General features: G+C 46.0%; 1 protein-coding gene across 2 annotated transcripts; it reads right to left on the bottom strand.

The window, feature by feature from the left end:
* Positions 1-1,418: 1,418 nt before the first annotated feature.
* LACTBL1 (lactamase beta like 1) lies at positions 1,419-26,800 on the bottom strand. 2 transcript variants are annotated; one of them, XR_011022210.1, is made up of 9 exons: positions 25,777-26,800; positions 21,654-21,725; positions 19,365-19,503; positions 18,303-18,412; positions 10,232-10,389; positions 8,796-9,043; positions 8,140-8,245; positions 4,479-7,451; positions 1,419-1,759 (listed from the first exon to the last, which is right to left on the bottom strand). XR_011022210.1 is itself a non-coding variant. In XM_068241570.1 (8 exons), the coding sequence occupies exons 2-8, from the start codon at positions 21,672-21,674 to the stop codon at positions 6,470-6,472; spliced, it is 1,764 nt and encodes a 587-aa protein (XP_068097671.1). In that variant the 5' UTR covers positions 21,675-21,725; positions 25,777-26,800; the 3' UTR covers positions 4,348-6,469. The 2 variants fall into 2 exon arrangements, 1 of the variants encoding a protein (XP_068097671.1); XM_068241570.1 differs by lacking the exon at positions 1,419-1,759 and having other exon boundaries at positions 4,348-7,451.
* Between the last annotated feature and the right edge of the window lie 355 nt (positions 26,801-27,155).

Genomic DNA, 27,155 nt, shown 5'->3' with positions numbered 1-27,155 from the left:
GGGGGGGTCAAGCTTTGCTGTCTGACGTCTTCTTCGTCTGTCCCTGGCACCTCCCACGATGCGGCCCGCGCGGCGGTCACGTGACTACAAACACTTCCTCCTTCCGGGTTGAAGCAGGTAGTGTTTGTAGTCACGTGATGTGCGTGGAACGCATTGTGGGAGGCGCCAGGGATGGACGAACAAGACATCAGACAGGTAAGCTTGACCCCGACCCCCCCCCCCCCCCCCCCCCCCCGCCCACCCCGCACAGGTTTACTGGGAGGTATCCGGATAGCAACTATCCGGGTATCTCCCGGATCCGGATTTGGGCAGCCCTATAAATGAACTGTCAGGGCAGTTTCTTGGGCAGTGCGGGCAGGGCGACCGCACTGGGCGCAGACTAGCAAGTAGATGAAGGGGGGCGCAGGCAGAAGGACATAACCGCTAGGGAGCTGGTAACGCGCCATGCAGCCAAATGGAAGAAGAAAGAAGAATACCAGCGCGATCACCTTCCTTGACTCCTCCTAGGCTGCCTGCGTCCGACGTCAAGCCATCATCATGTCACCACTATGTGATGACACCTGATGTCTTGTAGCGGTACTGCAGGCTGTCAGTGTGCGGCGCCCATGGAGGAGTCGGCTTTCTGGGCTCCCCTCGCCTGTGTGTTTTCCTGCTTCCTCCTGGATGAGCAGCTGGTCACTAGAAAGTAGGCAGATCTACTTGTGACCTGTGGCTGTGTTTCTGTTCCTAAAGAGTAAGGGTTCCCGAGTCCACGGGGGTGGGTGGAAGTGGGCGCAATTTTTACACCCTCGCCCTGGGTGCAATTTAGCCTAGAAACTGCCCTGTGAACTGTAAACCTAAAAATGTCCACAGACCATTTGTACACCACCCCTCCATGTCCCTCATTTCCCCGTTTTGGCAATGCCATGCATCTTGGTGACGTCAATAAAGCTATGTTCGATTTGATTTGACTGGTCACTTTGAATTGTGTGCCATGGTGATTTCATCAATGCGTCCGGGAATTGTGGGAGCAGAAAGAGCTTGTGCCACCTTCTGCACTGCTGCCTTTCCTGAAACTTCAGGATCAGCTCTTCACCAATGGAAAATGGTTTCTTGGCCCTAACAATGGCCACTAAGAATGATGCACTCAAAACAGACACATTTCATGATGTCATGGCTTTCAGTAATCGCTGGCCACAATTCTTTCCTTAATAACTCTAGACTTCTTGTTTATTGCTGACCTCTTGGTCTCCATGTGTCGTAGAGCAGTTGTGAAGGTTTCCTGGCTTCGTTGAATATCTGTTCACCGAAAATTTGTATAAAGCAAGTTGGAGAATGTGTCTCTAGTGTTGCAATCGGGTTTTCCCCCGTCCTCAAAGAAGCACTCCAACGATCTTTCTCTTTTTTATATGTCAAACATTTTATTAGATTTTAAAGAACAATCAAGAGCTGGCAAAAGAATCACCAGATCCATTGACCTGCGATGCAGGTCAGGTCACAAAATCAAATGTTACAAATAATGAATGATGGAATGTCAACACCTAGTAAATGAGTATTGTATTCAGAAACACAGAAACAATTGTTCTGGAACCACCTAATGGGTCAGGTTACAGGGTTCCTGTCAATAAGTAACAGGAAAGAGGACAGACGAGAAAGAGAAAAACGTAATGCTGGGAATACACAGTTCGTTTTTTAGGTGATTAGATGGTGCAAAAGATAATTTCCGACATGTTCGATCTCCCTTTCGATCCTTTCGCCGCTCAATTTCTGATAGAAGTGACTGGAAAAAAGATACGAAAAATTAACGGAAGATAATTGACTGCAGAATCGAGCAGCAAAAACAATCAAGAGGAGAATTGAGCGCTAGAAACGAACCGTGTATTCCCAGCACAAAACAAGAAGAATCTTTGCATGTAGATAAATAGTCCATCACTTCGTTCCACAGGATAAAAGAGATTTATTCTATAGGCTCATGCAAGCATAAAAAAATAACTTGCTATCCAGCATGACACAAGTTGACAATCTTCAACACAATAAACACTTACCTTTGAGAACACTGGCTGTGGGGCGGTGTGGGAGCAGTGGTCTACCTAACATCCATTTGGCTATACAAGCGTCTTCAGAGGCAATGTGACCTCTGTTGCAAGAGGCTGTATCCTGTGGAATGAAGTGCTGGACTCTTTATCTACATTCACAGATATCTACTAACTGTTTTCTTGAGTCCTAAGCACACATCATAGGGATTTCTCCACACCGAACCCTCTCAGGAACCCAACACTGGGATTAACTCACAGCAAGAAACCGCATAGCCTGTTACTACTTTCTAGTTTGTAAAACAAGAAGATCCCAGCCATATACACACTCATTTAGGTGGGTGGACAGTGGGGTACTGTCTCTGGCTGGGTGGGTGGACAGTGGGAGGTGGTGTAAGTCTCTGGGTGGGTTGACAGAGGGCGTGGTGTAAGTCTCTGGGTGGGTGGACAGTGGGATGGTGTAAGTCTATAGGTGGGGGGACAGTGGGGGTGGTGTAAGTCTCTGGGTGGGTGGACAGCTGGGGTGGTGTAAGTCTCTGGGTGGGTGGACAGCTGGGGTGGTGTAAGTCTCTGGGTGGGTGGACAGTGGGGTGGTGTAAGACTGGGTGGACAGCAGGGTTGGTGTAAGTCTCTAGGTGGGTGGACAGTGGGGGTGGTGTAAATCTATAGGTGGGTGGACAGTGGGAGGTGGTGTAAGTCTCTGGGTGGGTTGACAGAGGGCGTGGTGTAAGTCTCTGGGTGGGTGGACAGTGGGGGTGGTGTAAGTCTATAGGTGGGTGGACAGTGGGGGTGGTGTAAGTCTCTGGGTGGGTGGACAGCTGGGGTAATGTAATTCTATGGGTGGGTGAACAGTGGGGTGGTGTAAGACTCTGGGTGGGTGGACAGTGGGATGGTGTAAGTCTATAGGTGGGGGGACAGTGGGGGTGGTGTAAGTCTCTGGGTGGGTGGACAGCTGGGATGGTGTAAGTCTATGGGTGCATGGACAGTGGGGGTGGTGTAAGTCTCTGGGTGGGTGGACAGCTGGGGTGGTGTAAGTCTATGGGTGGGTGGACAATGTGGTGGTGTAAGTCTCTGGGTGGGTGAAGAGCTGGGGTGGTGTAAGTCTATGGGTGGCTGGACAGTGGGGTGGTGTAAGTCTATGGGTGGGGGGACAGTGGGGTGGTGTAAGTCTACGGGTGGGTGGACAGTGGAGGTGGTGTAAGTCTCTGGGTGGGTGAAGAGCTGGGGTGGTGTAAGTCTATGGGTGGCTGGACAGTGGGGTGGTGTAAGTCTATGGGTGGGGGGACAGTGGGGTGGTGTAAGTCTACGGGTGGGTGGACAGTGGAGGTGGTGTAAGTCTCTGGGTGGGTGAAGAGCTGGGGTGGTGTAAGTCTATGGGTGGCTGGACAGTGGGGTGGTGTAAGTCTATGGGTGGGAGGACAGTGGGGTGGTGTAAGTCTATGGGTGGGTGGACAGTGGGATGGTGTAAGTCTATAGGTGGGGGGACAGTGGGGTGGTGTAAGTCTCTAGGTGGGTGCAGAGCCGGGACAAGGTCCTCCAGCACCCAAGGCTGAGACACCAAAGTGCGCCCCTCCATCCCTCCCACCCCAGCTGTCACACCCTGATTGCTATTAGACTGAGAAGCGCCACAGGGCCCACAACCTCCCCAACACCTTAATATCTAGTTCTCTGGCTTGCAGTCACTGCTATGTATCCCCTTTTCTTATTTCTTTCTGCTTCATACACAATTAGGAATGACAGCTGAATGAATTGTGTGCCCCCTCCTACACTGCGCCCTGAGGCTGGAGCCTCTCCAGCCTATGCCTCGGCCCGGCCCTGGGTGGGTGGACAGTGGGGGTGGAGTAAATCTATGGGTGGTCGTGGGTGGACAGTAGGGTGGTGTAAGTCTATGAGTGGGTGGACAGTGGGGGTGGTGTAAGTCTATGGATGGGTATACAGTGTGGTGGTGCAAGACTCTGGGTGGATAGCAGGGGTATTGTAAGTCTCTGGCTGGGTGGACAATGGGGTGGTGTAAGGCTCAACACACACCATGCAATCTTGGTTGTTCAATCTTACCACTTTCATATAGTATAAGAGCTTATCCAATCAATCATTCAAGGTATTTTCAATCTTTTGGCCCTTATACTACATAGATTTGGTAAATCTGTACAACCAAGATTGTATGGTGTGTGTTGAGCTTTAGTCTCTCAGCAACCACTGTTTTCACATCTGAGTTCCGAGCAATGTCTGACTCGCCCATTGTCACTCTCAGGCAATATTGGTAGAGTTACACGGACAGCGGCACTTTTAGGGAGACAGGATTCCATAGATCTAATTAGAGCATTCAGAGAATCAGTTTATTGACTTTCATAATGTTTTAATAAAAAATGAAAACAATGCTTAAATAGTTACAAAAACATGAGATGAAGCTTAGAAAGTAAACATAAGCAACAGCATGAAATAAAAGGGAATAAAGATGAAGCTTGCCTTGGTCCCCGGCACAGGTAGGACTCTGGGTTACTAGATATAAAGTTCCAGAGTCCGTGGTCCTCCTAGGCGACAGTAACAGGATGAGCTCACCTTCGTGCTTCAGAAAACAATCCAGTGCTCCAGCCATTGATAGTAGAATGGAGGCCGTTACAAACTATTTACTCCTCTCACAGTAATTCTTCAGTGGGGTCACATGGTACATACAGGGATGTATGAAATTATTAATGAGCATGAGATTAATAATGAGCATGAAATGATGAGAATCTGCAAACTTTAGAGTTGTGATGTTTGAAGTCTGAATAACGATCCTGCTATCCTGGTTGAATGTCTGTCTCATACTTTTATTTTCAGGTATATAGTGTTTTTTCTAACGTTGCATTATTCTATAATATGTGCAGATTACACAACACTCAGCATTCAAAATGAGTCCTTCAGAGCAGTCTGTGAAGTAATGACCTCTCCTCTAGCAGAGAAAAAGTAAACAGTTAACTTACAGTTGAGATAATAAAAGTCAGATAACAGCCCTCTCCACGACTAACTTAGTCGGAGAGCTTAATGGCTTGTTTGCATAGAGATAACAACTGGAGTTTCTCAACTCTTCCTGTACTGGAAACAATTAGACTGATGTATCTGATCTTAATGTTTTATTTCTTAGCTGTACTACACATACAAATCATAATATCATATTTTTTTTTCCGCTTCAGTGTCTCTTTAAGTGGTTGGCGGAGAAGCAGTGAGGTAGTAGATGACTGCATAGATTTGTGCTCTATTGAGTGGGTGGGAAATGACCAGCAGGGGTTGATGGCTTCATAGATTTGTACTCTATTGAGTGGATGGGGAAGGAGTGGTGGGGGTTGTTGACTACATAGCTTTGAACTGTATTGAGTGCTTGGGGAGGAGCGATGGGGTTGATGGCTGCATAGCTTTGTACTTTATTGAGTGGTTGGGGGAGGAGCGGTGAGGGTTAATAGCTGCATAGCTTTGTACTGTATTGAGTGGGAGGGGAAGCAGCAGTGGGGATTGAATGCTGCATAGCTCTGTACTGTTTTGAGTGGTTGGTGGAGGAGCAGTGAGGTTGATGGCTGCACAGCTTTGTACTCTATTGAGTGGGTGGGGAAGGAGCGGTAGGGGTTGATGGCTTCATAGATTTGTACTCTATTAAGTGGGTGGAGAAGGAGCAGTGGGGGTTGAATGCTGCAATGCTTAGTACTGTTTTGAGTGGTTGGGGGAGGAGCAGTGAGGTTGATGGCTGCATAGCTTTGTACTCTATTGAGTGGGTGGGGAAGGAGCGGTGGTGGTTTATAGCTGCATAGCTTTGTACTCTGTTGAGGGGTATAGCTCTAGCTAGGGCAGTGGTCAAAGTGAAACTTGATCAAGTAAGATTTATTAGTAGATTAATCCTGACTACTCAGTCAATTCCCCATATGGAAATGGCCAAGTTCTTTCTATATCAGGCCATTAGGAATCCAAAAATGATCAAGACGGACTGCTAGGATTTGGTAAATGGATTGCTTCTCACCTGATCATCTTCTCAATTGGGATAAATCAATCATCTGCAATTCTGCATATCTATCTGGACAGGGATTGAACCATATATGTCTGCCTTAACGCTCTGACCTCTGCCAAAGTGCCAAACACTAAAACACCACTCCTGAGTCCTGGGTGAGTCACCCTTGTAGTAATCTGTGAGTTACTGGCACAGATTCAGCAATTGGCCCTTTCTTCTGCCTCCACTCCTGATATTTTCCCAGCTATCCTCTAGCATAGGCAGAACAGCTCTGTATCCCCCCCAGAGTTACCCTCTGAAGTCTCAGTGCCACTGAGAGAGTTTTTGTTACAGATGTTTTTGTTGTGGCCCCCATAGATGCTCAGGGATCGTCCAGATTTCATGTTGGATATTTTGGTGTTTTTGCTTCACTTAAGAGTTCAGGAGATACAGAGGTCGGATTTGTCTTTGTTTTTTGTTTTTTTTTTGTTCTCTTCCACCCTTATTTTTTGTAGAAGACTGGCTTGTGATAAATGCGTACAACGTTATACGTGTTCAGACCTGGAGCATCGAAGGCTGGTGAGACGCCTTGAGCGTTGAAGGGATAGAAGTTGAAGAGTTGTTGGTCTTGTGTCTCTAGTGAGATGGATGCTGCTCCCAAGCGAAGGATACAAGGAAATTCTTTGCTGAAGACCACCTGCAGGATGCGTTCTTCTAAGTAATGGAGACGAATGGTCCGGTAACTCTCAGGAATAAGTTCCTCAATGTGAGGTCCAAACTGCTGCATCTCTAGAACGCCGTTAAGTCCCACCTTGATCTCATAGAATGTCAGGTTTGCATAAGTGTAAAATCCAACATATGGGACAGGATTGGGGGTGGGATTAAGTCTCTTTTCTGCCTCCCGGAAGGCTTTCTCCATGGCAGGAATGAGATAACGATATACTTTGGCTACAATGTCCTCATCTTGTGGCCTGGCCCCCGACATCAACACAATAAAACTAAGGCGCAATCTGGGGATGATGGAAAATGTGGCAGAATAACCATCCAGGTCACCATCTTTGCGAATGATGTCATAGCCGAGCTCCTCATTCACCTCCCAGGGGGTTCCTGTCTTGTTGGCAAAGTAATCAGAGGAACACTTGAAGAGCGGAGTCAGCATAGTTTTCAGAGTGTCCGGGTCCAAGATCCGACGATGGAAGGTGCCCAGGAGCACCATTCCCAGCTTTGCCATGTCTGCCGCTGTTGAATACATCTGACCGGATGGGCGATACCAACCCAGATCGTATAGTGGAGCCACCTGCCCGCTGCTGTAAAAGCCAACCGCCATCTGGGATAAGATGGGTGGGGTCAAGTCAAATCCTGTGTCCTCCATGCCAATCCGGTCCAAAATATTATCAGACACCCAACGCTGGAAATTGCCCTCGGATGTCTGCTCAGCCAAGACATGGGCCAACAGGGAAAAGGCCAGATTGCTGTAGTGGCACCTGTAGAGCAGAGAGAAAAGAGCAATAAATATCGGGATGATACACAGATCTGCCAGTTCCTCCTCACCTTATTTCCAATTGGATATTTCTATATAGTAGGATAAGGTGGAGTCAGTATATTGCAACCAATAGTCACAATGACAATGGCCTGCCCTCAATACACACTTGCTGGTCTGGGCTACATTCAGAAAAGGATTAACCCCCTTCCAACCGCCTAACACTCATTGACGGTAGAAGGGCGGCAGTTACAGGACCGCCTAACACCAACTGTCGCCCGGTCCTGTAGGCGGAGATTAGTAGGGAATGCACGCTTGGATGCGTACGCATCCCCTCTGAGTTACAGAGCTCTGCTCCGTAAAAACAGCCTGCCAGCCGTGTTCAGAGCTGGCAGGCTGTTAGGAGGAAAAAAACCAATAATTTTCTTTTGTACAGCACTCCGATCTAGCGCAGCGCTGTAATGGGGACAGCCCTGTCACTTTGCTGTCCCCAACTGCAGTACCTCTTGTATAAGGTGAGTAGAAATTCCAACAGCTAGTTCTGGAAGCTTCTATACAAGTTGAAAAAATTCTGTCTCTCATCCACGCAGCAGCTGACCAATCAGAACAAGACACGAGTTACTGTACAGTGTTATTATGTACGGTAGTATGAATCATGGGCATCACCATACACCCGATAATCGCTCACAAACCTGGTTCCTGGATCTGCCACCAAGATGTCATCCCGCAGCAGATGTATGGCTTCTTGCGTGCTTCCCTTCCACAGGAGGTTGGTGGAGCGCACTCTACGTGGGAGTCCTGCGGACAAGGACAACATCTTAGTCAATTCCACCGATCAGATCAGCTGCTTCCAAATACACATCCAGCTCCTCCAAACACATCACATGACCACTCATCCAATCATTCCACAGAACACACCTGACCACTCATCCAATCATATCACAGGACACACCTGACCAATCACATAGCTTGACACTCCTCCAATCATTCCATAAAACACATCTGAGCACACCTCCAAACACATCATAGAACACAGCAGACCACTGTTCCAACCATATCACAGAACACACCAGACCACTGCTCCAATCATATTACAGAACATACCAGACCTCTGCTCCAATCATATCACAGAACACACCAGACCTCTGCTCCAATCATATCACAGAACAAACTTGACCACTGCTCCAATCATATTACAGACTTCAGACAAGTCCCAGAATAGCAAGAAAATGCAGCACCCAGCCAGGTGGTCCCACTGAGAACCAAAGGCTTCCCCAGCTCCCTGATCTGCTCACGTATGCCCAGAAATGGCTGTGAATTTAGAGGCCTCTCCTGTGGTTGGCATTACCTGACAGCTGGCTGGCCATCCTGCGCAGAGTCACTGCAGTAGGTCTTACAGGCTGTACCCCTTTCTCCATGAAGCTCAGCCCATCTGCCATGTACCTCTCCTCTGGGTGGCGCAGTCTGCCCAACGGGTTCTTGATGGTGAAGTTGGAAACATAGCGCTCCAGGGGGTCATCCAGCGAGTTCACCTCCCCCTCTTCCCACAGTTTGTACAGCATGAGTGCCGGGAAGATCTTGGAGATGCTGGCAATGCTGTAAAAAATAATAATAATAAACCTCATACAAGATCTTTTCTGTGGATAGTGAATGGGCAGGGACGGATTTATGGAAAGGCCACTAAGGCCCTGATCTATTTGGCTGCAGTAGTGCCTGATATGAAGCAAACAGTGGTACATTGCGGCACAAGAGCTGACGCGTTTCTGATCCTCCAGGGTCCTTAGTCGTCTAAGCACCCAGGAGGGTCGGAAACGCCTCAGCCCTTGTGCTGCCATGTACCAATTGTTGTACGTTTTAATGATGATCAAATAAAGATATGGATTTTCAATACGATGAAGGAGTGCGGACAACTATACTTCATTTGGTCGTTAGGAGGGGTGTTGCGGTCTCCTGCACCCTTCTACACACAGCACAGCGATATGTGGTGAGGTGGAGCAGCTTCTTTTTCTACCAGTAGTGCCTGATACACACCAGAAACAAGCATGCAGCTAATCTAGTCAGATCTGACAATAATGTGAGCGAAATGCGTGATCTGCTGCATGCTTGTTCAGGGTCTGTGGCTAAAAGTATTAAAGGCAGAGGATAAGCAGGAAAGCCAGGAAACTGGTATTGCTTAAAAGGAAATAAATATGGCAGCATCCATATACCTCTTGCTTTAGGTTCCCTTTAAGTGAAGTGGCGTTGAGATGGAAGGCAAGGTTGGGGAATGGGAGGCGGGGCTGAGGAGTGGAAGGTGGAGTTTGATGATGGGAGGTAGTGTTGTGAAATAAGAGGTGGGTTGATGGATGGGAGGTGGCGTTTAATGGTAGGAGATATTGCTAAGAAATGGGAGGTGGTTCTGAGGAGTGGGATGAGGAGTTTGATTAAGGGAGGTAGTGTTGGGAAATGGGAGGTGTGGCTGATGAATAGGAAGTAGAGTTGAGATGGAAGGTTGGGAAATGGGAGGTGGGGCTGAGGATTGGGAGGAGGAGTTTGATGATGGGCGGTAATGTTAAGAAATGGTAAATGGCACTGAGCACTGGGAGGTACTGTACTGGTAGTGTGAAGAGATGAGAAATGGAGCTGAGAAGTGGGTAGTAGAGTTGGGATGGGAGGTTGGGAAATGGGAGGTGGAGCTGGAGTGGAAGGTGGAGTTTGACAATGAGGGGTCATGTTAAGGAATGGGAGATGGGGCTGAGATAGGAGCCGAGGTTGGGAAAACGGGAGATGCATTGTGCCTCTCACCGATAAATGGTGTACTCATTAGGAGCTGGTGAAGAGGGGTCAGATCCATTCTTCTTCCCAAAGTTTCCTGTCCACAGAACGGTGTCATTATATGTCACAATTGCCGACATAGCAGGAAGGCCGGGAGTGCGGAGTTTACTCTTCAGTAATTTGTCCACCTGCGGTGAAAAACAGGAATGATTTCATGTCCTGTCCAGGGGCAGGAGGGAGGTGATGGTGGGGGTGGCACGATATAAAATATTTCTCTGCCCTTTATGCAATGGGGTTATGTTGGTTGTCTAATACGAGTGGAGATTCAGGCTTAATAACAGTTTAATATTTTTCCTGCATTATTTAAATCAAAGACAACTGGGATTGGTTAAAAGATTTGGCAGTGAACTCACTGCCTGTCAGCTGTCCATGTGAAAGGGGCCTTTTATTAGGTTATTGTGCAGAGTGATCAGACGCATATTAATTCATTGCAAACAGCTTTATTAGCATAATAAGATAATTTTACCTGGAAAACCTATTTTCACTATATTTTAGCACAAAATAATTAGCTAACTTCACTTCAGTATAGCATAGATCCCAACAGTCCCTCTTTGGTGCCCACACATCAGATGATGTATGGACAGATCGACCAAGAGACAGATCTCTCTATCTCCGATCAACATGCTCAGCCTGAAGTAGGTCACATCCTCGATCGGGTATGCATTTGGCAGCACCGATTTTCATCTGATTTGATAATAATTATTGAACTGGATGGTCAATCGGCCGCCAAGTCGCTAGATGTATGGGTACCTTTAGATGCTAAGGATATTGCACCTGAAAGAACCATTTACCGGATGATCAAGGACTGCAAGGTGAGAGGTTCAGTTGTAATGAAGAAGACTACAGGAAGTCCAAGAGGAGTCATCTACATTCTACAGAACTGAGCTTTCACCAGTCCAGAGCTTGCTCAATATTGGCAGCAGGTGGATGTGAGGGTATCTGCACACATATTGAGGATAAGACTTTGGGATAACAGGCTTGTGTTAAAGCGGATCTGAGATGAAAAACTAACTATAATAAGTAACTTGTTTATATATCTTACCTAAAGTTTAGATAGTTTACACAGCAAATCTAGCTGTAAACAGCTTCAACAGTATATGATTATTTTACAATGGGGGCAGCCATGTTCTGTTTGTCACATTACACACAGGCAAGCTGCTCTGCATCTCCAGCCCTCAGCCTGTGAAAACTTCACTCCCCTCTCCTCCTCCCTCCTGCCTCTGAAATTTCAGGCTAGAAACACCTCCTCCTCCTCCTGCCCAGACTGAGCTCCCATAAGCCTTCGCTACATGAGTCTCAGAGTGCTTAGACGCTGGAGGAACTGTGGGCGAGGCAAAAAAGTATTGGGATTGAGGAATTCCCTATAAAAATATGAAAGGAACACAATTATGCAATGAGTAAAAGTTTCTCGGATCCACTTTAAGAAGGATTGCAGACAAGTCACTTATTTAAAAAAACAAAAAACAAAAGACAGACTGCAACTGTACTATGGGAAGTACAAGGTCTGAACCACAGAAGATTGGTGCCAAGTTATTGTCTCTGATTAATTCTCCTTCCCACTCGTCCCAACAAAAATGAGAAGTACCGGTAATCTTTTACTTCTCCTGAAGACAAAACACTAGTAACACTGGTCACTGGAAAAGTATTTATTCAAAACACAAAAATGACAATGCGTTTCACGGGTACTATCCTGAGGAAGCAGGATAGCAGGGGCGCCGTGAGGCACCAAGCAGACCACGCGGCCGCTTGGGGCCTCAAGGCCTTAGGGGCCTCGGCGGCTCCGTGACGTCGGCGTGACGTCACTGTTTTCCCGCAGCCCCGCGGGGCTGGCAGAGCAGAGCAGGGCTACGGGAAGATGACCGCCGCCGAAGCCCTGCTCTGGAGACTATTTATGTCTCCAGTACAGGGCTTCGGGTGGCCATCTTCCCGTAGCCCTGCATTCAATCAGCGCGGGAGATTGGAGGAGAGAGGGCGCTCCGTGGGAACTGCGCGCCTGAGGAGCCGGCCAGGAGAGGAGACGGGGAGAGAAGACTTCTGCCAGTGCCAGGTGAGTAAATTATTTTCTTTTTGCAGCCCTAATTGCGTTTATCTGCTGAAAATGTGCCCTAATTGCGTTTATCTGCTGAAAATGTGCCCTAATTGCGTTTGATATCTGCTGAAAATGTGCCCTAATTGCGTTTGATTTCTGCTGAACTGTGCCCTAATTGCGTTTGATTTCTGCTGAAAATGTGCCCTAATTGCGTTTGATTTCTGCTGAAAATGTGCCCTAATTGCGTTTGATTTCTGCTGAAAATGTGGCCCTAATTCCGTTTGATTTCTGCTGAAAATGCGCCCTAATTGCGTTTGATATCTGCTCAAAATGTGCCCAAATTGCGTTTGATATCTGCTGAAAATGTGCCCTAGTTGCATTTGATTTCTGCTGAAAATGTGCCCTAATTGCGTTTGATTTCTGCTGAAAATGTGCCCTAATTGCGTTTGATATCTGCTGAAAATGTGCCCTAATTGCATTTGATTTCTGCTGAAAACGTGCCCTAATTGCGTTTGATATCTGCTGAAAATGTGCCCAAATTGTGTTTGATTTCTGCTGAAAATGTGCCCTAATTGCGTTTGATTTCTGCAGAAAATGTGCCCTAATTGCGTTTGATTTCTGCTGAAAATGTGCCCTAATTGCGTTTGATTTCTGCTGAAAATGTGCCCAAATTGCGTTTGATTTCTGCTGAAATGTGGCCCAAATTGCGTCTGATTTCTGCTGAAAATGTGCCCAAATTGCGTTTGATTTCTGCTGAAAATGTGCCCAAATTGCATTTGATTTCTGCTGAAAATGTGCCCAAATTGCGTTTGATTTCTGCTGAAATGTGGCCCAAATTGCGTTTGATTTCTGCTGAAATGTGGCCCAAATTGCGTTTGATTTCTGCTGAAATGTGGCCCAAATTCTGTTTGTTTTCTGTTGAAATGTTGCACAAATTGCGTTTGTTTTGTGCTGAAATGTTGCACAAATTGCGTTTGATTTCTGCTGAAAATGTGCCCAAATTGCGTTTGATTTCTGTTGAAAATGTGCCCAAATTGCGTTTGATTTCTGCTGAAATGTGGCCCAAATTCTGTTTGTTTTCTGTTGAAATGTTGCACAAATTGCGTTTGATTTCTGCTGAAATGTTGCACAAATTGCGTTTTTATTTTCTGGTGTCTGGGGTAACTGTTGCTGCATTTATTATTTAATGGTCATAGTTAGCTATATTTGCTGTGCTACGGTTAAGCTCCGCCCATACAATGCCATGGGCACGCCCATCTTCTCAATCACCCCCACATCCGTTTTTCCCCGCAAACAGCCCCGCCCCAATCCGCCCTCCCGCTCCACCCACATGTCATGGCCACGCCCACTTATGTGGGATAGCCACACCCATTTTTCGCAGGATAGGGCCACTTACTACAGTCCGCTTGGGGCCACAAAAACCTTAGCTGCACCCCTGCAGGATAGTATCCGTGAAATGCATTGTGATGTTTTGTGTCTTGAATACTTTTCCATTACTAATGGTGTTTTGTCTTTAAGAGAGGTAAGAAATTACCTCTCATTTTTAATTACTAGACATCTGTAGAATATTATAACTCCAACACTTGGGCGCCTGCATTCTTATGAGTTACATAGTTATTTGGGTTGAAAAAAGACATACGTCCATCGAGTTCAACCAGAGAACAAAATACAACACCAACCTGCTCCCTCACATATCCATGTTGATCCAGAGGAAGGCGAAAAACCCTTACAAGGCGTTGTCCAATTAGCCCCAAAAGGAAAAAAATTCCTTCCTGACTCCAGATGGCAATCAGAAAAAATCCCTGGATAATCATCACTGGTAATTGTAGCCATGGATGTCTTTCAACGCAAGGAAAGTATCTAAGCCCCCTTTAAATGCAGGTATAGAATTTGCCATAACTACTTCCTGTGGCAATGCATTCCACATCTTAATCACTCTTACCGTAAAGAACCTTTTACTAAATAAATGGCTAAAACGTTTTTCCTCCATGCACAAATCATGTCCTCTAGATGCTTTGAGAAGGCCTAGGGACAAAAAGCTAATCTGCCAAGCTTTTATATTGCCCTCTGATATATTTATACATGTTAATTAGATCCCCTCTAAGGCGTCTTTTCTCTAGACTTAATAAACCCAGTTTATCTAACCTTTCTTGGTAAGTGAGACCTTCCATCCCACGTATCAATTTTGTTGCTCGTCTCTGCACCTGCTCTATAACTGCAATATCTTTCCTGTAATGTGGTGCCCATAACGGAATTCCATATTCCAGATGTGGCCTTACTAGAGAGTTAAACAGGGGCAATATTATGCTAGCATCTCGAGTTTTTATTTTCCTTTCAATGCACCCCACAATTTTGTTAGCTTTAGCTGCAGCAGCATGGCATTGAATACGATTATTTAACTTGATGTCGATGAGTACTCCTCCTTCTCCAAGTTTGATGTCCCCAACTGTATCCCATTTATTTTGTATGGTGCCTGACCAAAATGCATGACTTTACATTTTTCACCATTGAATTTCATCTGCCATTTATTTGCCAATATAGCCATCCTATTCAGATCCTGTTGCAATATGACACTATCTTCCTGAGAGTTGACGATTCTGCATAATTTTGTATAATCTGCAAAAATAGCAACATTGCTTTCTACTGCATCTACTAGGTCATTAATACATAAATTAAAGAGCACTGGACCCAGTACAGGCCCCTGTGGGACCCCACTGCTAACAGTCTCCCATTTTGAGTACGATCCATTGACCACAACTCTTTGTTTTCTGTCCATTAGCCAGTTCCCTATCCATGCACACAGACTATTCCCCAGTCCTTGCATCCTCAACTTTTGCACCAGACTTTTGTGGGGAACAGTGTCGAAGGCCTTTGCAAAGTACAAGTATAACACACCTACAGCATTCCCAATATCCACATTAGCGTTCACTACCTCATAAAATCTGAGCATGTTAGTCAAACAGGACCTGTCTTTAGTAAAGCCATGCTGATGCTGAGAAATAAGATTATTTTCTACTATAAATTCATGTTTAGTATCTCTTACTAACCCCTCAAATAGTTTGCATACAACTGATGTTAAGCTTACAGGTCTATAATTTCCTGGATCTGATTTTTTGCCCTTCTTAAATAACGAGAAAACGTGGGCTGTACGCCAATCCACTGGGACTCCGCCAGTTGCAAGAGAGTCACAAAAGATAACATAAAGGGGTTTATCTATAACTGAACTTAATTCCCTTAGGACCCGAGGATGCATGCCATCCGGGCCAGGTGCCTTGTCTATTTTTAATTTATTTAGTCTTGCCTTCACGTCTTCCTGCTTTAAGCATTTAATATTACAATTGGAAGCTTGAGACTCTTCTGCATATGTACCGGTAATTTGCAACAGTGATGTTTCCCTTGTGAAGACAGAAGCAAAGAAAGCATTTAATAACTCTGCCTTACCTTGGTCATCCACCATTGAGTTCCCACCCTCATCCTTTAGGAGTCCAATACAGTCAACCTTTCTTTTTTTAGAGTTGATGTACTTGTAAAACTTCTTGGGTTAGATTTGATATCCCTAGCGATTTGATTTTCAGCTTCAATGTTTGCCAGCTTAATTTCTTTTTTACAACTTTTATTGCACTCCTTATAATTGCTTAATGCAGCCTCGGACCCCTCCTGTTTTAGCACCTTATAGGCATTCTTTTTCCCCTTCATTTTATCTCTAAACTTTCTATTCATCCATAGAGGCCTTTTTTTTATTCCTAGACGTTTTGTTTCCATATGGGATATTCATACTACAATATTGAATGAGAATAAGTTTAAAACATACATTGATACAATTATGCGCCGGATCGAGCCAGCGGCTCGATGCCGGCGCATCCCCGCTCATCCGCGCGTGGATCGATCCCAGCTCGTCCCCGCCGGTGCTCCTTATCAGCTGCTCGATTCCCCGCTATTGCCCGCAGGCGGGTAACGAGCAGGAAATCTATCTGGCAGGTCATCGGACCTGTCGGATATTATCAATCAAGCCATCAGGCTCGATTGATAAGGCTGCACAACTCTCGTGTATGCCCAGCATCAGGATGTCAAGAGATGACTGCCTAATGCTGGGCATACACGGGAGTTGTGCAGCCTTATCAATCGAGCCTGATGGCTCGATTGATAATATCCGACAGGTCCGATGACCTGCCAGATAGATTTCCTGCTCAATCCCCGCCGGCGGACAATAGTGGGGAATCGAGCAGCTGATAAGGAGCGCCGGCGGGGACGAGCGGGGATCGATCCGCGTGCACGTGCGGATGAGCGTGGACACGCCGACATCGAGCCGCTGGCTCGATCCGGTGCATAATTGTATCAATGTATGCCCAGCAAAAGGTTCTCGAAAGTCAAAGGTGGCTGGGTCTAGGTGGTAGTAGACCAGTAGTAGGAATAAGAAGATTTGTCGATACTCAGGTATATTTCGACACCCCGAGTAGTATGTTACCAAAGCGCAATGCAGTGCTTTTGTGATTGGTATGAATGTGCAATGTTTCTATATAATGGTAGCAGAGAGGTTAGCATAAATATGTACTCAGTCTGGAACTTCAGGCAATGGGCAAAGAGTCATCACTGCAAATAAACTGACAATGACATCTGTGGGTGGTCCAGGTTTTTGGGCCTCCTTAAGGACCTGTGGATTTGTATGCTGCGTAAATGTATTTGATTTAGTTGAGGTAGCTGAGCTCTTAAAATATTGAGTGCAGTGGCATGTGGGTCTATAGTGGCTAATCCACGATTCCTTAAATTAGTTCATCTATTCCTGGTCTGCAAGTCCTCCTCAATTTTAGACTCCAAAACTTCTATTTTAGCTGAAGACTTGTCTATGAGAGATATCGAAGGTAGTTGTGATTTTTTTTTTGTCTCTCAAGGTCAGACACCTGGTTGTCCAGTTCTTGCATTGATTTGTGGAGTCCGCTGTGAGCTCCACATGAAACATGCATTAGATGGCAGTCAGCAGTATAGATGTCGCGAACATCAGATTTTGGGTTTGCGAACACCGAACTTGAACTTCTGTAAAAGTTCGAGTTGTGCAAACTGCCATAGACTTCAATGGACAGGCAAATTTAGAAACCTACAGGGACTCTTTGTGGCCACAAAAGTGATGGAAAATGTATTTCAAGCGGTCCAACACCTGGCTGGGGGCATGCCGGAGGGGGATCCATGCCAAAAGTCCCACCAACAATTACAGAGTTGAAGCAGAGTCGGGTTTTAATCGGTAAAGGGCAGAAATCACATTACATTCCTTAACTGGTGGAATAAAGGGATGCTTTCAAATGTCCAGAGTAGTAATGTAAGTGTTATGCCCACTTCACACTGACAACTATGCAGTAGTTAAAACACAATACAGTGATAACACAGGCACTAAAGTAGTAGTGCGCTTGTGTCTAATATGGCACTCAATTATAGCAGTGGGCACAGCTCTGCGTGGGTCCTTATGGGCTGTGGAGTGTCGCACACAGAAAACAAAAAACTAAAAAAAAAAACACAGCAGAAGGATGTAGTAGCTCTCAGAAGGGCTTTTTTTGAGGTGCTTTAACAGCAAGTCAGTCAGCGAGGAACAACAAAAACAGGCCTAGCTAACGCTTTCCCTATCTCCAGCAATGTCTCTCCCTTCCTCTCACTATTCCAGCCGAAGCCAGACTGAACACATGGCCGATGCAAGTGCATTTTTATCGGGGGCGGCGGGGGGAGGGGTCCATGAGGGAGTGTAGGCTGATTGGCTACCCTTCCCCAACTCTCCTGCCCATACTGGGTATACCATTCCCTCACCCTTTTACACTTAGTAGGCATAACCTTTTCCTGACCCTCTGGCCCATAGTAGGTACCCCCCCTCCCCCCTTTCCGGCCAGTAGTGGGTTCACCAGTCCCATACTTTCTGGCACACAGATGGCCCAATTTTTTTTAGCTGAAACTTACTTAATACATGTATTTGTATTTGTTACACATGATACAATTGTTTAGCCCTTTCTTAAATTTTGCAGTCTGACTGACCTTCTCCAGCGCCTCCTTCAGGACAGGTATTGGGTGGTCCAGTGGCACAGGCTCTGGGTATCGGGGGCACATGTGTACAACCTCCTGCTCATCTTCTTTCACTTCTGGCGCTAGAAAAATAGATGCCACATCAGATGTATTCAGGTGCTTTTCTTGTCTCCAGTATTCCTAATCCCCCCACCTCACTGTGGGCTTGTTTTTCACCCAACCCCCTTTCCTCCACCCAGCATCCTGCATAGTCTAAACTCTACTAATATTGCAACCATCTAGAGCCCTGTAGAACCCTGTATAGCTGATCCTTATCGGGACAGATGTTATTAGGCTTCCCCAGTATTCAACCCTTCCCCCAAACTACATTGTCCATTCAGGTAGAATTCCTTCAATTCTGCCAGTAGCTTCAACCAAAAGACCCTGTATTATATGTCTGCAAAGGGAACAGATGTACCTGGGCTCCTCTAATATACCCCCACCATCACCCCATGAAGGACCCTGGGTCATCATCCACACAGCCAAGGTGGTTTTCCCCCAAAAAGTCCACCTGGGAATGGTTCCACCTCTGTCAGTGGTGTAACTACAGGGGAGCAGCCCCTGCAATTGCAGAGGGGCCCAGAGCTGTATGGGGGCCCCAACTACTACTTAACTTCCTCCAAAAAAGGGCTCCATCCTTGAGATCGGGTGTTTTTGTGGCTACACTTGTTATGGGTGAGAAGATCATGATATCCACACTTGTTTTATGGGCCTTGCAAGAGAAGCCCACAGGCGTTGGGTTGGCAATGGAAAAAAGTGTGACCATTGGGGGACCCCATCAAAGTTTTGCTGGGGGCCCCGTGATTTACAGTTATGGCCCCGACCTCTTTGCTTTTGTGACTTCCCACTAGCTAGATATTCCGGGAATTTCTTATTCTTTATATAGAGGGGGCTTGGTAACATCTAGATGTCATTATGGAAAGATAACTGGGATGTGGATACCTAATAAGCATATCTATCACATCCAGCCTTCTGTTCTTTGGCTCTTAGCCGCTCTGGGATCCTGACACATTACATTCTCTCCAGATGACTCACCTGCCTCCAGTTTGGGCAGTTTGTATTGCCAGATGAAGCAGCCACTCATGGTGATGGAGAGCAGGAAGAAGAGAAGCAGAACCAGGTGGCTCCAGTTTAATTCTACGAAGGGAGAGCGTCTCGGACTTCGCCTGGGTGGCTGTAGAGAGAAACCGGTACCTAGAAATTAGCTTGGACACAATAAGCACTGAGCAGCCCAGACTAAAGGACACAATGATCTGAGCAGGTAGAAGGACATGATGGTCAGCACAAGTGGTCAAAGCAGGTAGAACAAATTGTTGGTCAGAGCAAGGAGGACACGGTGGTCAAGGCAAGAAGAAGGACATAGCAAAACACACTATAGGATATTTACCAATAGTCCTGCCCGTCCCACCTAACCCTTCAATTTAAACAATACCCCATAAGGAAGCATGGGATAATTAAGTATGCACAATTTATTAACGATTATCAACAGTTGGAAATTCCTACAATCTTTCAAAACTCATCCCACCCCAATGAAAACACCTAAAATGCTGACCAGCTGCATATGCCAGCCCTGAATGAAAAGTCTGTTATATACCAAGCATATGATGATGTACAGGTCCTTCTCTAAAAATTAGCATATTGTGATAAAGTTCATTATTTTCTGTAATGTACTGATAAACATTAGACTTTCATATATTTTAGATTCATTACACACAACTGAAGTAGTTCAAGAATTTTATTGTTTTAATATTGATCATTTTGGCATACAGCTCATGAAAATCCAAAATTCCTATCTCAAAAAATTAGCATATTTCATCCAACCAATAAAAGAGAAGTGTTTTTAAAACAAAAAAGTCAACCTTCAAATAATTATGTTCAGTTATGTAATCAATACTTGGTCGGGAATCCTTTTGCAGAAATGACTGCTTCAATGCGGCGTGGCATGGAGGCAATCAGCCTGTGGCACTGCTCAGGTGTTATGGAGGCCCAGGATGCTTCAATAGCGGCCTTAAGCTAATCCAGAGTGTTGGTTCTTGCGTCTCTCAACTTTCTCTTCACAATATCCCACAGATTCTCTATGGGGTTCAGGTCAGGAGAGTTGGCAGGCCAATTGAGCACAGTAATACCATGGTTAGTAAACCATTTACCAGTGGTTTTGGCACTGTGAGCAGGTGCCAGGTCGTGCTGAAAAATGCAATCTTCATCTCCATAAAGCTTTTCAGCAGATGGAAGCATGAAGTGCTCCAAAATCTCCTGATAGCTAGCTGCATTGACCCTGCCCCTGATAAAACACAGTGGACCAACACCAGCAGCTGACATGGCACCCCAGACCATCACTGACTGTGGGTACTTGACACTGGACTTCAGGCATTTTGGCATTTCCCTCTCCCCAGTCTTCCTCCAGACTCTGGCACCTTGATTTCTGAATGACATGCAAAAGTTGCTTTTATCCGAAAAAAGTACTTTGGACCACTGAGCAACAGTCCAGTGCAGCTTCTCTGTAGCCCAGGTCAGGCACTTCTGCCGCTGTTTCTGGTTCAAAAGTGACTTGACCTGGGGAATGCAGCACCTGTAGGCCATTTCCTGCACACGCCTGTACACGGTGGCTCTGGATGTTTATACTCCAGACTCAGTCCACTGCTTCCGCAGGTCCCCCAAGGTCTGGAATCGGTCCTTCTCCACAATCTTCCTCAGGGTCCGGTCACCTCTTCTCGTTGTGCAGCGTTTTCTGCCACACTTTTTCCTTCCCACAGACTTCCCACTGAGGTGCCTTGATACAGCACTCTGGGAACAGCCTATTCGTTCAGAAATTTCTTTCTGTGTCCCCTTTTGCTTGAGGGTGTCAATGATGGCCTTCTGGACAGCAGTCAGGTCGGCAGACTTACCCATGATTGCGGTTTTGAGTAATGAACCAGGCTGGGAGATTTTAAAAGCCTCAGGAATCTTTTGCAGCTGTTTAGAGTTAATTCGTTGATTCAGATGATTGGGGTAAGCTCGTTTAGAGAACCTTTTCATGATATGCTAATTTTTTGAGATAAGAATTTGGGGTTTTCATGAGCTGTATGCCAAAATCATCTATATTAAAACAATAAAAGGCTTGAACTACTTCAGTTGTGTGTAATGAATCTAAAATATATGAAAGTCTAATGTTTATCAGTACATTACAGAAAATAATGAACTTTATCACAATTACAATATGCTAATTTTTAGAGAAGGACCTGTACAGTATGTGTGTTGCAGACATGGTATATGTTAGCGCTGATGTATAGGTGGGGGTGGAGTCTAGGCATTACATGGTGACACAGAGAAGCCGCAGTATCTCACCTGGATAGGAAGGCCGTCCATCCTGGCTAGCGGCTGACAGTCGGCATCAGTCGGGGAGTCGGAGACGTTTCCCTGTTGAGACATAATATACAGTCACTTATACACACTGCAGTACAGGCAACGGCATGACGTGTACAGGGATGCAGCTAGGCCCAGGCTAACCAAGTGGCCGCTTGAGGCCTCACCCATATCAGGGGCCTCCCATGCTGCCAGGGGCCGCCCTGTCTGTGACTTGTGCGGCCATCGCTGCCTCCCTGTTACTCACTCATAGACCTCAGATTAGCGGCAATATGAACAGAGGGGAGAGCGGCGCAGTGACAACACAGTACACTTCAGATGCGGAAGTGAGGTAATTGCTCATTTCCTGTATTTGAAGCGTGCCGCATGGTTACTATGCGCTGCTCTCCTCTTTTCCGGTCGCTGCTGATCTGCAGGTGTATGAGTGTAAAGGTGGCCACACACCATACAAGGTTTTAAATATCTGTTCAATTTAAGAATTGCAATAAATGTTTCTGACTGATTGTAACATTTCAAAAATATGACCAATGTACAACACACGTATGTTCAATTTTTCCCCAATTATGATAAAAATGATTGGAAACTCTGACAAAATTGCTAGAGTATGTATATTAATAAATTGAAAATCCAACACACACCATACAATCTTTAGAAAGATTGAAGAAAAATATCTGGCATTCCGGATCGATTAAAATCGAAGAAAACGGGACTTGTGGATGGGGGTTGGGGGCGACGTTTCATGTTACTATCAGGGCTCACCATGGAGCTGTGTCATGTGATCACACACGTCTATGATGTCACTGGTGATGTCAGGGAGGGTATGTGAGTACTATTGTTCAGCTCCTGGATTGTGGGTGGTATAATCTCCCTGTGTTAGTGCGGGTTTCCTCCAGGCACCCTGCTGACTGTAGAATGTGGCAGAAGATTGTGTCTGGCACACGTACACATAGAATACATCCTCATATCACTGTGGTGAAGCCTGATCCACACATCCAATTTTGATTGGCCAATGGCTGGCCAATTTTACCTCTTCCATGTAGTATGAGATCTTACCTTCTAAATCTGTTCCAAGGACTCAAAATCTGTTGGCCCTCATACGACATGGAATATGAAAGTAGCAGGGATTGGCAGAGAGGGGCAGCATCAGAGGAGTGTAGTAAATATGAAGGAGGCACTCAATTGGCTTCAAACTTGTGTTTTATCAAATCCCAGTAATACATATGTGTATTACTGGGATTTGATAAAACGCAAGTTATGTATTACTGGGATTTGATAAAACGCAAGTTTGAAGCCAATTGAGTGCCTCCTTCGTATTTACTACAATGAACCGTGTGTTGAGTGGTGACCCACATAGGGATTGTGCACCGGCGACCTAGACCTGACTAGGTGTATTCCACGGGGACTCACTGCAGTTTGCTTGTTGAGCATCAGAGGAGTGGGAAGAGAGGTGGATCAGATGGACAGTAGAGGTCAGTATGGATTGGCAGAGAGGAGCAGCATCAGAGAAGCGGGAGGAGAGGTGAATGAGGCGGGCAGCAGAGGTCAGTAGGGATTGTCAGAAAGAGGCAGCACCAGAGGAGTGGGAGGAGAGGTGGATGAGGCGGGCAGCAGAGGTCAGTAAGGATTGTCAGAAAGGGGCAGCACCAGAGGAGTGGGAGGAGAGGTGGATGAGGCGGGCAGCAGAGGTCAGTAAGGATTGTCAGAAAGGGGCAGCACCAGAGGAGCAGGAGGAGAGGTGGATGAGGCGGGCAGCAGAGGTCAGTAGGGATTGTCAGAAAGAGGCAGCACCAGAGGGGTGGGAGGAGAGGTGGATGAGAGGGGCAGCAGAGGTCAGTAAGGATTGGCAGAGAGGAGCAGCATCAGAGGAGCGGGAGGAGAGGTGGATGAGATGGGCTGCAGAGGTCAGTAAGGATTGGCAGAGAGGGGCAGCATAACATTATTTCCAGATACCATCCTACAACCAATCTCTGCTCCCTAACAATCTTCTGTTTTCCTCTCTTTTCATCTCTTTTTACTCCCACTTGCAAAACTTTTCTTGATCCCCTGCCTCCTCTGGAACTCCCTCCCTCAACACATCCGCCAATCACCCACACTTACCCTTTTTAAAGAGACACTGAAGCGAAAAAAAAATATGATATAGTGAATTGGTTGTGTACTATGAATAATTACTAGAATATTAGCAGCAAAGAAAATATTCTCATATTTTTATTTTCAGGTATATAGTGTTTTTTCTAACATTGCATCATTCTCTAATATGTGCAGATTACACAACACTCAGCATTCAAAACGATTCTTTCAGAGCAGTCTGTGAACTAATGACCTCTCCTCTGGCAGAGGAAAAGTAAATAGTTCAGGAACAGTTGAGATAATAAAAGTCAGAAAACAGCCCTCTCCACGACTTTGAAAGTCATAGAGCTTAATGGCTTTTTTGCCTAGAGATAACAACTGGAGTTTCTTAACTCTTGCCGTACTGGAAAAAATTAGACTGATGTATCTGATCTTAATGTTTTATTTCTTAAGGTGCCCATACACTCGTCAGATTGGCAGCAGATAGATAAGAAATGCATCTGATGATCTATCTGATGCGTTTTTAGAACATTTTTTATCAGGATAGAATTCCAATAGATTTCAGTTTAAAATCTACTGAAATTCGATCTGATGGCATTTTTTTTGCCATCAGATTTCCATTAAGGCCAATGTAAAATGATAAGCAATCTCATCAGATCGACCTAAATTTTCCACCCTGCCAGTTCGATGGAAATCCATCGAAATCGTCCATCGATCGGTCGATTGGCCAACCGATTTGCAATCGATCGGTCGGCCAGAAAATCGGCTGAGTGTATGGGCCCCTTTAGCTGTACTACACATACAAATCATAATATCATAATTTTTTTTTCGCTTCAGTGTCTCTTTAACCCTCCTGGCGGTATAAAAAATTCCACCAGGAGGCAGTGCAGCAGTTTTTTTTTTTTTTTTTTTGTAAATCATGTAGCGAGCCCAGGGCTCAAAGAACGGGATTTCCTAGAGGGCCATGGCGACGGGGCGGGTTGACATCACCAACGTCGTGACGTCATTGGGAGTCCCGGCCCACCCCTCAGCGCTGCCTGGCACTGATTGGCCAGGCAGCGCACGGGGTCTGGAGGGGGGGGGGGGGCGCGGCACGGCGCGACGGATAGCGGCGATCGAGCGCGGGCGGCGATCGGTATGCTGACGCAGCTAGCAAAGTGCTAGCTGCGTCCAGCAAAAAAAAAAAATTACGCGAAACGGCCCAGCAGGGCCTGAGAAAACCTCCTGCGCGGCTTTACCGCCAGGAAGGTTAAGTGCATCCTGTAAACTAGCCTCCTCAGACAATCATACTCTCCTACATAGGACACTTCTTTCACTGACCACCATTTTTACCATCTCATACACAGCTTCCCTTTATCAACTGTGCTATAACAGCTTAAACCTTTAGACAGTAAGGTGTTTTGGCCAGAGCTCTCTCCCCCTCCGGTCTCTCAATGCTGTGTAATGTGCATGCATATCATCCACCCCTGTGTAAAGAAGATATGTAGTTGATTTATTTATTGCATCAGCTATAATCCACCATTGTCTCGAATTGTTAACTGTGTATTATTTTTTTAGTTAAATTCTATACCCTGTATTCTGTTGTACAGCACCACAGAAGATGTTGGTGCTATAGAAATCAATAATAATAATTAAAATAACATGGTGACATGACTATGTACTCAGTAAAGTGCTGCAGAAGATGTCAGTGCTATATAAATACATACAAATAATATAGTAGGACATTAGACTATGACTATGGTGGGATTAGACTGTGACTTCCTCTGAGGTCAGTCAGTGACATGACTATGTACTCTGTAAAGGGCTGCAGAAGATGTCAGTGCTATATAAATATGTACAAATAATATTGTAGGGCATTAGGCTATGACTATGGTAGGATTAGATTGTGAGCTCCTCTGAGGATAGTCAGTGACATGACTATGTACTCTGTAAAGTGCTGCAGGAGATGCCAGTGCTATATACATGCCTAGTAATAATATGGTAGGACATTATGAGGCCCAGTCTATCAGGACATCATAGCCCATCATGCACGGCTCACCTCTTGCTGCTGGACCTCTGTGCCACTTTCAGCCTGCTCCTCTTCCTCCTGTTCCCACTTCTCTTCTTCCTGCTGCCAGTCCTCAGCCACCTCTGTGTACTTCTGTCCCACTTCTGCCAGACACTCGTCCTTTACTCCTTCGTCCTGGTCCAGCTCTTTGCTGCCCTGGCTTTCTACATCCTGTTCCAGTTCTGTGTGATAGTGGGCCTCTTCCTTCTGGTTCTGTTCCAGGTCCTTGTTTTGTTCCTTGGTATCCAAACCCTGGTTAAGGCCCTTGGTTTTTCTTATCTTTTTCTGGGTGAAGTTTTTGTTGTTTTGTTTCTTCTACCCTTGGCCCATGTCCCTGCTGTTCTACTTTTCTCCTACCCCAACTCTTGTTGTTCTGTTCTTTTTTCCTGAACTCTCGGCCCAGGTCCTTGCTGTTCAGGTGCTTTTCCTCCTACCTACAATTGTCTTTCTGGCCCTTTTTCCTTATCCCAGGCACAGGTCTTTGTTGTTTGTTCTGGCCCTATTTTTCCTTTTGCCTCTGGCCCAGGTCCTTGTTATTCCTGGTCCTTTTTCTTCCTGGCACAGGTTCTTATTTTTCTGAACCTTTTTCCTCCTGCTCCTGGCCCTTGCTGCTCTGGTCCTTTTGCCTCTTGGCCCAGGTCCTTGTTGCACTTGTCCTTTTGCTTCTTGGCCTAGGTCCTTGTTGTTCTGGTCCTGTTTGCTCTTGTCCCAGGTCCTTGTTATTCTGGTTCTTTTGCCTCTTGGCCCAAGTCCTTGTTGTTCTGGTCCTTTTTCCTCTTGGCCCAGGTCCTTGTTGTTCTGGTACTTTTTCCTCTTGGCCCAGGTCCTTGGTGTTCTGGTACTTTTTCCTCTTGGCCCAGGTTCTTGTTGCTCTGGTCTTTTTTCCTCTTGGCCCAGGTCCTTGGTGTTCTTGTACTTTTCCCTCCTGCCCCAGGTCCTTGTTGTTATGGTCCTTTTTCCTCTCGGCCCAGATCCTTGTTCCTCAGGCTGTCAGCTGTTATTGCGTGTCTCGGAATGGCGTTGGTCAGATGGAGATTCTGGGATTAATTCTCAACCTCTGACTGCAGATTAGTGTTTAGTCTCCCCCGCCCAGCGTGGCATGTAGGTTATAGATGCTGTCACACAGCAGGAAGGGCTGGATGGAGGCCAGACACAACAGATCATATATACGAGGCAGCTGATTCTGGTGCAGCATTGCTAAATGTTTTGGTGCCAGCACTGCGCGCCTGAGTTAGGTGATTTAGGAGTTTCAGCTGGTGCACCGCACAACTTAGTAAAGCAAAAAAAAAAGTAATTTGGTTACTGGCAATAATCTGTGCCCGAATTACTGCTATTCTCTGGTGTGGCCTGCAGGAGGCAGTATGACCACT

Source organism: Hyperolius riggenbachi, chromosome 6, assembly GCF_040937935.1.
Source record: "Hyperolius riggenbachi isolate aHypRig1 chromosome 6, aHypRig1.pri, whole genome shotgun sequence".
Lineage (NCBI taxonomy): Eukaryota > Metazoa > Chordata > Amphibia > Anura > Hyperoliidae > Hyperolius > Hyperolius riggenbachi.
Note: the sequence above shows the minus strand (reverse complement) of the source record. Positions and strands in the feature narration are given on the sequence as shown.

Excerpts from the sequence above, each read along its gene's own strand:
- LACTBL1 (XM_068241570.1), bottom strand. The coding sequence starts at position 21,674 with ATGGACGGCCTTCCTATCCAG. Across the intron at positions 8,246-8,795 it reads GATGGCCAGCCAGCTGTCAG|GACTCCCACGTAGAGTGCGC; the intron begins GTAATGCCAACC and ends CCTTGTCCGCAG. Across the intron at positions 7,452-8,139 it reads GTGGCAGATCCAGGAACCAG|GTGCCACTACAGCAATCTGG; the intron begins GTTTGTGAGCGA and ends TCTGCTCTACAG.